The 10,262-nt window shown below is 44.2% G+C and overlaps 1 protein-coding gene across 1 annotated transcript; it reads left to right on the top strand.

Moving 5' to 3' along the window:
- Positions 1 to 7,787: 7,787 nt before the first annotated feature.
- Positions 7,788 to 9,742, top strand: LOC122898894 (neurofilament light polypeptide-like). Its single transcript, XM_044236559.1, is given in 2 exon segments — positions 7,788 to 8,023; positions 8,026 to 9,742. Coding segments are annotated over 2 exon segments (1,632 nt in total). The 5' UTR covers positions 7,788 to 8,002; the 3' UTR covers positions 9,637 to 9,742.
- The last annotated feature ends 520 nt before the right edge of the window (positions 9,743 to 10,262 follow it).

Below are 10,262 nucleotides of genomic sequence, written 5' to 3'. Positions count from 1 at the left end.
TGGGTGATGGTCATTAATGGGCCATGTCACTGTGTTGAGCACTGGGTGTTAGATGCACTGGTAAGTGATTGAACTCTACATCTGAGACTAAAGATGTATATATGTTGGCTAACTGAATTAAAAATTAAAAAAAAAAGAAACAATGGAACACATTAGTGTGTGTGTGTGTGTGTGTGTGTGTGTTTAAGAGTAATTACCACACTCTGAAATGTTAAGAACTATACTGTTTTAGTTCCAGGTTCATGATATGCACTAAACAAATAAATTAATGAATTAAAAATATAAGTGGAAGATTGAGAATTTGATGGTGCTATCCTAGATTGATCCAAATCTATGCTGTAAACTTTTAATATGTGTGCTGTATATGTTCACTTTGAATACACAGTATTTCATTTTTTGTTTATTGTCAGTTTGAAGAGTATCTTATTTCATCATTTGTTTAGATGCACAAACTGTCACAATTGAAAGGAACCACCATGAAATACTCCAATGATTTTGATGAGAGCAGTAGGAAATGCTGATCAAGTAGGCGAAGCATAGCAGAAGGGTAATAAGAGACAGATAGCCAGCCAAGTTTTCTGAAGTATAGAAACCAACACATCCCAAACTTATGGCAATAGACAATGTGATTTTTATAAAATAAGATAGGCAATGATAAAAAAAATTAAAAAGGGTGGAGAATCAAGGACATTCTGTGTGCCTGAATTTTATGAATTATTTAAACTAAAAATATTAGAAAGATTTGCTTTTGAACATGCATCTAACCTGCACCTAGCCTTTGAGAAGATGTGAGCATCCCCTAAGGAGACAGAATTAAAGCTGTACGGTAAGAATCACATACCAAGAGTCTTCGGTGAGACTCTGTTCTATAAGCCCCTGGAAACGAGCGTTGGAAATCCCTTTTATGAAGATGGCGTGGAAAGCTAAGAAGGAAGCCCCTGCCCCTCCCAAAGCCGAAGCCAAAGCAAAGGTTTTGAAAGCCTAGAAAGCGGTGCTGAAAGGCGTCCACAGTCACAAAAAAAAGATACGCACATCACCTACGTTCTGACGACCCAAGACTCTGCGTCTCCGAAGGCAGCCCAAATTCCCTCGAAAGAGTGCCCCCAGGAGAAACAAGCTTGACCACTATGCCATCATCAAGTTCCCCCAACTACTGAGTCAGCCAGGAAGAAAATAGAAGACAACAAAACGCTTGTGTTCATTGTGGATGTCAAGGCCAATAAGCACCAGATCAAACAGGCTGTGAAGAAGCTCTATGACATTGATGTAGCCAAGGTCAACACCTTAATCAGGCCTGATGGAGAGAAGGCGGCATACATTCGGCTGGCCCCTGACTATGATGCTTTGGATGTTGCCAACAAAATTGGGATCATCTAAACTGAGTCCAGCTGGCTAAATCTAAATAGTTTTTTCATGATAAAAAAAAAAAAAATCACATACCATTTATTGCGATCCAATTACTTTCCAAAGGAGGACTGAAACCAAGAACATTTTTTGTTTGGTTTTGTATTTTTAGAAAGTGTGGGAGGGGTGAGGGGCAGAGGGAGAATCTCAAGCAGACTTCATGCTGTACAAAGAGCCCCAGGTGGGGCTCGATCCCATGACCCTGCAATCATCACCTGAGCCTCAGTAAAGAGTTGGATGCTTAACCAACTGAGCCCCCCCCAGATGTGAGCTGGAGAGCATTTCAGTGACTCGTCCATACACACTCGGAGGGTGAATGACAGAGGTCAAGTTTGCATAAAGCTCTCATGATCTCTGCACCAAGGCTGCCACATGGACATCTCTAAGTGTCATTAAAACCAAAATACAACTGGGTTTTCAGTCACTTTCAGTTTCTGGAACCGTGGGCTTCAGGTTTTATTATTTATTTATTTGAGAGGGAGACGGAGAGTGTGAGAGAGAGCCACACATGAGCAGGGGGAGTGGTCGAGGCAGAAGGATAATCAGACTCCCCACTGAGCAGAGAGCCCAATGTAGGACTCGATCCCAGGACCCTGGGGTCATGACCTGAGCTGAAGGCAGATGCCTAACTGGTGCTACCCAGGCACCATGTACTTTGATGTAGCAGAGCCATAAATAGCCAGAAAATCATTTATAGTTGACGTGATGAAGCATTTTGTACACATGAGCAAGGATGGAGTTCAAGTGAGGGATGCTTGGGCCAGAGAGGGGAAGGTATGGCTGTTCCCTACCGGGAGCAAAATGTAGGAAACAATACCGAGTGTTATATGGTCTTCGTGTCTGATCACACTTTCTTCTTCTTCCAGCAACACCACCCAGATTTGGCTTCAAGAGCCCATCTTTTCTCCCCTAGGTGCTTAGGCAGGCTTGTTAGCAGTGTGTGAGTGCAACCAAATCACTCGGCCATTAACTGAAACCATGTGTCCTTGGAACAACCCTTCCAGACAATTACTACTGTCATTTTCTTCTTCTTTTTTCCCCCATTTTGCTAAAGGAGGGCTAGAGATTTGAAACACTATGCCCTGGTATCTCGCTGCTAGTGAGTGACAGAAAAGGTATGAAAGACAGGTGGTTAAGGTAAGAATTGCCCCAGATAAGTTGAACAGGCAAGGAAGATTGTGTTCAAGATGACTGTGGTAGGACAGAGACTGAACTCAGCTCCAGTGAAAGAAAAAAGGAGGAGGGTGTTCAGCCCTGAGTGAGCCCCTGGAAAGGGACTAAAGATATTGTGGGGATAGGGGGTGAGAGTTGATCACTGGGATCTATGGAGCACACTGAGCTATTCTTGAGTTTGCAAATGTTTTTCTCTGTGATTGGGCAATCGGTTCCTGTTAATTGTTATTTACTGAAGTTGGACTCCTTAGCTCCCGTGGAGCCTGGAAGATCTGGCTGTTCCCTCCTTCACAGTGCTTGCATTTCAAAGCCACATTCTCCAGGTGTTGGACAAAGACATTTCTAGGATTGTAAAACTGGCCAGAGCCAGGGAGACTGACAGTCTCCCAAGAGGACAACTGCAAGTTTTCTTAGTAAATGTTCTTTAAAAGGGGGGAAAGAGATCAAAAACAAAAGTGTCTAAAATTTTGGGATTCTGAGGGGAACGTGGAGACTCTTCGGGGTCCACCACACACTGAAGCCAGTATTGTTACCCAGGGACTGTATTTCCGCTTTCAGGAGTCCTCCTTGTGGTAAAACCAAACTCCACTATGCATGGAAAGTGTTTTAGAAGAAGCAGTGTTCTCAGGACATGTGGGAGGTGAGCAGCTAGCTCTGCTTCTCAAAGATACAGAAAACCTTTGTCTCAGATCCAGGGGAGGTGACCTCTTTTAAACTAAATAAAAAACATTTATTTTTAAGAGTTATCCCACATATGTATGCTATTTTAAGAATAAGATGCAAAACTATCAGGCGCCTAGGTGGCTCAGTCGGTTAAGCATCTGCCTTTGGCTCAGGTCATGATCCTGGGATTGAGCCCCATATCAGGCTCCCTGCTTAGCGGGAACCCTGCTTCTCCCCCTCCCTCTGTCGCTCCCTCTGCTTGCTCTCTCTCTCACTGTCTGTCAAATAAATAAATTCTAAAAAAAATAAAAATAAAAAAGATGCAAAGTTATCTTTTAAAAAACCCTGGGATACAGGGCTGAGAACTCCCCTTCTAAACAGCTATTCCTTGAGGGACTCCTCGTACTCTCAAAAGAGTGGTTTTTCAGATTGGGATGCCCAGGGGATCCATTAGGGTGCTCTAAAAAGGACTGAGCCTTTGGTCCCATCAGCAGAGACTCTGCCTGATCTGGAGCAGGGTGTGGCCTGAGCATTCCAGCTAAAGCCTGTCCATGGGATTCTAAGGCCAAGTCGAAGCGGGCAACCACAAGCTTTGTTGGAAGGAGATATCCTCCAGAATCCTAGAAGAAGTTTACTTAGTAAGAGAAAGAATGAGGAACAGTTGAGTTGCTATTGCAGAAAACATTTGGCAGTCAATTTGTCTCTGAAAAGTATAGCAACTTGCAAGCTTGCTCAATTCCCCTCCCAACACTCTTTAAAAGCGGCAGCCTGACCAGCAGGCGAGCAAAGGGTCTGACCCAACCTTATATCAGTTCCAGTGGGGCTCTTACAACCTACTTTTAGTTATCACACAATTTCTTATGGTTCACAAGGAGTAGCCCTTTTCCGGTACCACTTGATCCATAATGATTACTTTTTCTGAAAGAATGAAAATATGTCTTCTCCCAGTTTTAATAACTGCTGTATCATGCAACCATTCAGAAACTGAGATGTCAATTTTATACCTGCTGTTCACTAGACAAAACGTGAGATGGTACGATTTCTCCATCCAGGGGCGCCGGGGTGGCTCAGTCAGTTAAGCAGCCAACTCTTGATTCTGGCTCAGGTCATGATCTCAGGGTTGTGAGATCGAGCCCTGCATTGGGCTCTGCACTAAATGTGGAGTCTACTTAAGATTCTCTCTGCCCGTCTGCCTCTCCCCACTCTTGAATTCTCTTTCTCTTAAAAAAAAAAAAAAAAGAAAGAAAGAAAAAAGAAAAAAGATTTCCCCATCATTAAATTTCTTAGAAATATCACAGCAGAATGAACATTTTCAAAGACCACTCTGTATATTATATTTCTAGAATAAACTAAGTTTTAACTAGTGCATGATTAATCAGTGGTGTTTAATTGAAGACTTTGGATGCATGCAAGTGTAGAGGAGTAGATTTCTTAACATTAACTTAAGGCATTTTCCCCAAGGAGTCAATTAAATATCAGCCAATTAAAAAATGTTAATAATATTTCATGTATATCTTCTTGGGCTGTCTTACATCCTTAATATTTTGAGACCAGCCAAACTTTCTTTTGAAGGAGGCTAGATTTGCATTTTAAATGAAAGTCAAGTTAGTTTCCCCAACTAAACTGTCCTCTTACTTGAGACTATCTTTTCCAAGGCTCAGCAGAAATCCCACTTTGGTGAGAAGCTCCCTTAACCCCAGCTCAGCATTCCCCAGCATGAGCTTCTGTTGTTCTGCACCTGAATGCCTGGGATTAAAAACCACAGCTTCCAGATTATGCTTTGATAATCTCATTAATTCCACTGTGCACAGTAGGGGGTCGGCACAGAATAAACATTCTCTCTCTCTTTCTCTCTCTCTCTCTTTGATTGATTGTGTAGTTCTTCTCTCCCAAATTAATGAATATACTTCTTTTATCATATTGCATTAGACATCAAGGGCCTAAGCCTTCCCTGTCCTTCCTTCCTCACAAAAAAACTATATATTCAGACTCCTGAAACTGTGTAAGAATAAAGCCGCTCACTACATCTCAGTGCGGATTCTGACTGGGGAAAAACCTTACGGGTGGAACACTGTTTAGGCCTGAAACCAAACTTGGAATTTTTACTTCTTCTGACCTTAACAGGAGAACAGCTTGCAGCAAAGACTGCCTTGATTTCTTGCTTTTAACCAAAGAAGCTGGGGTTGGAAGGACCAAGTATGGAGCAGAGGGAGGGATGGAGATAAGGAGAGAGGAGCCGTGCGGGATGTTTTGTGGCTGACAGGAACCGAGGACACTCTGAGCTTTGACAGGTATGAGAGAAAGCAGGGTTCTCTGCACCGAGGCCCACCATCCGTGAGCACCAATAGGGCAAGTCTTAATGGTGGTAGGATGCCACCAATCACACTGGCTCTGCCTTATAGATTAAAGGAAGACCAGGTGTTCAATCATCTGCCCTATTCCAGTGGACATGCCCAGGGCCATTATATAAAATACATTAGTCCCTTTAGAATTATGGAATTACAAGAGAAGTATTTATGGATGTCCTCAAAGGACTAACTTTCAAATTTCTTAGGAAAGAGACTGTATGAAGCAATTATTTTAAATACAAACAACAAGTACCTATTATCAAGCTCATGAAGGACAGATTACAATCAAATATGATGTGGATTAAATTTTCCATGGTAAAATGACTACACTGTAGAAGTAATAAGGTTATTATAAATAAAGAAACAGAAACAGGGAGAAGAGACTGTTTATAAGCAATCTAATGTATGGGAAGTAATGTGATTTCTTAAAACTTCAGATCGTGTTCTGGGCTGACAGTCTTTTTTAAGCATAATCCTTCTTAAAATAAAATGTTAGACATTACCAAGAAAGTAATTAAACCAGGAAAAAGAAATCAAGGATTAGAGAAATGTCAACTCACCAAGAATTCAATATACCAAATCTTATCTTTCCTACTGGGCTCTGATTTACATGTGAAATCTGACCTGACTGTTCTTAGAACCCCTGAGAATTTTATACAATTAAGTGCCCAAGCTAACTGCCTCATCTGTGAGTATATTAAAGGTTAATAAGACGTTTACTTAGGTTTTCATGTCAGGGATTTTTTTTTAAAATATTAATCCCATCAGAACCTTTACCTCTCAGTCTAGAGATTAAGGTTCCCCTGAAATAATCCTTGGAGCACCCCGTCCTATTCGGCTTCTCTTCCCTTCCTCCTGGAGTCTTATTTACTTGCCTGATTATGATACCGCAGTACAGTTTCTTTTCTTTTTTTTTTTAAAGATTTTATTTATTTATTTGTCAGAGAGAGAGGGAGAGAGAGTGAGCACAGGCAGACAGAGAGGCAGGCAGAGGCAGAGGGAGAAGCAGTCTCCCTGCCGAGCAAGGAGCCCGATGTGGGACTTGATCCCAGGACGCTGTGATCATGACCTGAGCCGAAGGCAGCTGCCTAACCAACTGAGCCACCCAGGCGTCCCCTGCAGTACAGTTTCTTGAGGAAACTTTCTCGTGCCAGATTCACCACTGAATTCTCAATCTCAAGAACAATACTTGGTAGAAAATACTTCTGAATCACTGTGATATAAATAGACTGTCTCATGATTTCAAGTAGGACAGCTGTTGTCCGGGCTAAATACTGAACTACTTCTTCCTGTCATTAGGAGCAAATAAATAACACTTAAAGACAAATGTAAACAACCAAACAATATAAAACTGGATAAAGAAGAGAGTAAACATTCAATTAAAGGTCTATTACTTTCATTAACTTGAGTTTTCTAGAAAACCTTCCATCTGAAGAATACAAGATATGATAGCCTCTTCACTATCTTGTTATTATCATTACTATTATTATACTCAGAACCAAAATTAAACTATGAGAAAACTTCATCATTTATATCTCCATGAATTTCTGAACACACTATTTTTTTTAAAATTACACTTTAGAAACGATCATTTTAATTTTTTAAAGATTTATTTATTTATTTATGAAAGAGAAAGAGAGAGAGTGTGTGAGAGAGCATGAACGCAGGGAGGGGCAGAGGGACAAGCAAACTCCCTGCCAAGTGGGGAGCCCAATGCGGGAGTCCATTCCAGGACCCTGGAATCATGACCTGAGCCGAAGGTAGATGCTTAACCGATTGAGTCAATCGGGCACCCCATATACTAGCAAATTTAAAGATACACATGTGCAAAGCAAGAAAGCAAAAGGAAACATAATATACTTTTCTTGAAGACAATGTCTAAACAAATCTGATGAGACTTGGAATTGCTTTTATCCTAATGTAAAAGTCATAAGAAGTTCTAGAGCACTGATGAAAATGATGGTTTACGGGTACCTGGGTGGCTCATTCATTAAGCGTCTGTCTTTGGCTCAGGTCCTGATCTCGCTCCCTGCTCAGTGGACAGCATGCTTCTTCCTCTCCCACTGCTTTTGCTTGTGCTCCTTCTCTCACTGTGTGTGTCTCTCTCTACCAAATAAATAAAATAAAATCTTAAAAAAAAAAAAAAGAAAATTATGGTTTATCCCCTCAACTTCAATACAAGTTTTTTTTTTCTCCCTGAAACTTTTTGAAAAGGATGTCGAAAGGTAATCTCCTAAAGCCCATGACTTGGTTGCACTGGTATTACCTGCAAATTGTAGTACATTTAATGCTGTCCCTCATAAAAAGACACATCCGACACAGCCATCCACCTTCCCCTCTCCTTCTCTCCCTCGTTCTTCTCTCTCTGTAGGCCCCCATCTCTGCCGCGAGCCAGAGGGGCTCGGACCGCCACCATGAGTTCGTTCAGCTACGATCCGATCCGTACTACTCGACCTCCTACAAGCGGCGCTAAGTGGAGACGCCCCAGATGCACATCTCCAGCGTGCGCAGCGGCTACAGCACCGCGCGCTCTGCTTACTCCAGCTACTCCGCGCCGGTCTCCTCCTCCCTGTCTGTGCGCCGAAGCTACTCCTCCAGCTCCAGCTCCTTGATGCCCAGTCTCGAGAACCTCGACCTGAGCCAGGTAGCAGCCATCAGCAACGACCTTAAGTCCATCCGCACCCAGGAGAAGGCGCAGCTGCAGGACCTCAACGACCGCTTCGCCAGCTTCATTGAGCGCGTGCACGAGCTGCAGCAGCAGAACAAGGTGCTGGAAGCCGAGCTGCTGATGCTGCGCCAGAAGCACTCCGAGCCCTCGCGTTTCCGGGCGCTGTACGAGCAGGAGATCCGCGACCTGCGCCTGGCGGCGGAAGACGCCACCGACGAGAAGCAGGGGCTCCAGGGCAAGCGCGAAGGGCTGGAGGAGACTTTGCGCAACCTGCAGGCGCGCTATGAAGAGGAGGTGCTGAGCCGCGAGGACGCCGAGGTCCGCCTGATGGAGGCGCGCAAAGGAGCGGACGAGGCCGGTCTTGCCCGCGCCAAGCTCGAAAAACGCATCGACAGCCTGATGGACGAAATCGCCTTTCTGAAGAAAGTGCACGAAGAGGAGATCGCCGAGCTGCAGGCTCAGATCCAGTACGCTCAGATCGCCGTGGAGATGGACGTGTCCTCCAAGCCCGACCTCTCCGCCGCGCTCAAGGACATCCGTGCTCAGTACGAGAAGCTGGCTGCCAAGAACATGCAGAACGCTGAAGAGTGGTTGAAGAGCCGCTTCACCGTGCTGACCGAGAGCGCCGCCAAGAACACCGACGCGGTGCGCGCCGCCAAGGACGAGGTGTCCCAGAGCCGCCACCTGCTCAAGGCCAAGACCCTGGAGATCGAAGCATGCTGGAGCATGTACGAAGCGCTGGAGAAGCAGTTGCAGGAGCTGGAGGACAAGCAGAACACCGATATCAGTGCTATACAGGACACAATCAACAAATTAGAAAATGAATTGAGAACCACAAAGAGTGAAATGGCAAGATACCTTAAAGAATACCAAGACCTCCTCAACGTGAAGATGGCTTTGGACATTGAGATTGCAGCTTATAGGAAACTCATGGAAGGTGAGGAGACCCGACTCAGTTTCACCAGCGTTGGAAGCATAACCAGAGGCTACTCCCAGAGCTCTCAGGTCTTTGGCCGATCTGCCTATGGTGGGTTACAGACCAGCTCCTACTTGATGTCTACCCGCTCCTTCCCCTCTTACTACACCAGTCATGTCCAGGAGGAGCAGATCGAGGTGGAGGAGACCATCGAGGCTGCGAAGGCCGAGGAAGCCAAGGACGAACCCCCCTCTGAAGGAGAAGCCGAGGAGGAGGAGAAGGAGAAGGCTGCTGAAGAGGAAGGAGCTGAAGAGGAAGAAGCTGCCAAGGAAGAATCCGAAGAGGCAAAGGAGGAAGAGGAAGGAGGTGAAGGAGAAGAAGGAGAAGAAACCAAAGAAGCCGAGGAGGAGGAGAAAAAAGACGAAGGTGCTGGGGAGGAGCAAGCGACTAAAAAGAAAGATTGAGCCCCTCTGTCCTTAAGCCTTCCAGGAAGAATTCTCCCGAAATCAGGTCAACCCCATCACCAACCAACCAGATGAGTTGCAGATACTATATGAATTAAGAAGTCAACATATGGGGCGCCTGGGTGGCTCAGTGGGTTAAGCCACTGCCTTTGGCTCAGGTCATGATCTCAGGGTCGTGGGATCGAGTCTCACATCGGGCTCTCTGCTCAGCAGGGGGCCTGCTTCCCTTCCTCTCTGTCTGCCTGCTTCTCTGCCTACTTGTGATTTCTGTCTGTCAAATAAATGAATAAAATCTTTAAAAAAAAAAAGAAGTCAACATATGTATAATTCAGAGATGACTTAGGCTGGACATTCAGTGTTGTGCTATGACTTTCCTCCTTATGCAGAGCATCTGTCTGCTTGCAGAGTGGCTTCCTGGCTTGCTGCCAGCCTGTGCATGGTCCATGCTTATGAGTTTAGGATCTATGGCAATGTGAATAATTCAGATGTTTACAATAAAAAAAATGAATAAACGAATTCACTAATGTTAATGTTAAACTTCATGGTACAAATAGTCCTTTGAACCTCTGGTGGTTAAAAATTAAAGACCTTGAATCATGTGCAATAAATGGTAAATAAAGTTACAC

Source organism: Neovison vison, chromosome 2 (genome assembly GCF_020171115.1).
Source record: "Neovison vison isolate M4711 chromosome 2, ASM_NN_V1, whole genome shotgun sequence".
Classification (NCBI taxonomy): domain Eukaryota; kingdom Metazoa; phylum Chordata; class Mammalia; order Carnivora; family Mustelidae; genus Neogale; species Neogale vison.
Note: the sequence above shows the minus strand (reverse complement) of the source record. Positions and strands in the feature narration are given on the sequence as shown.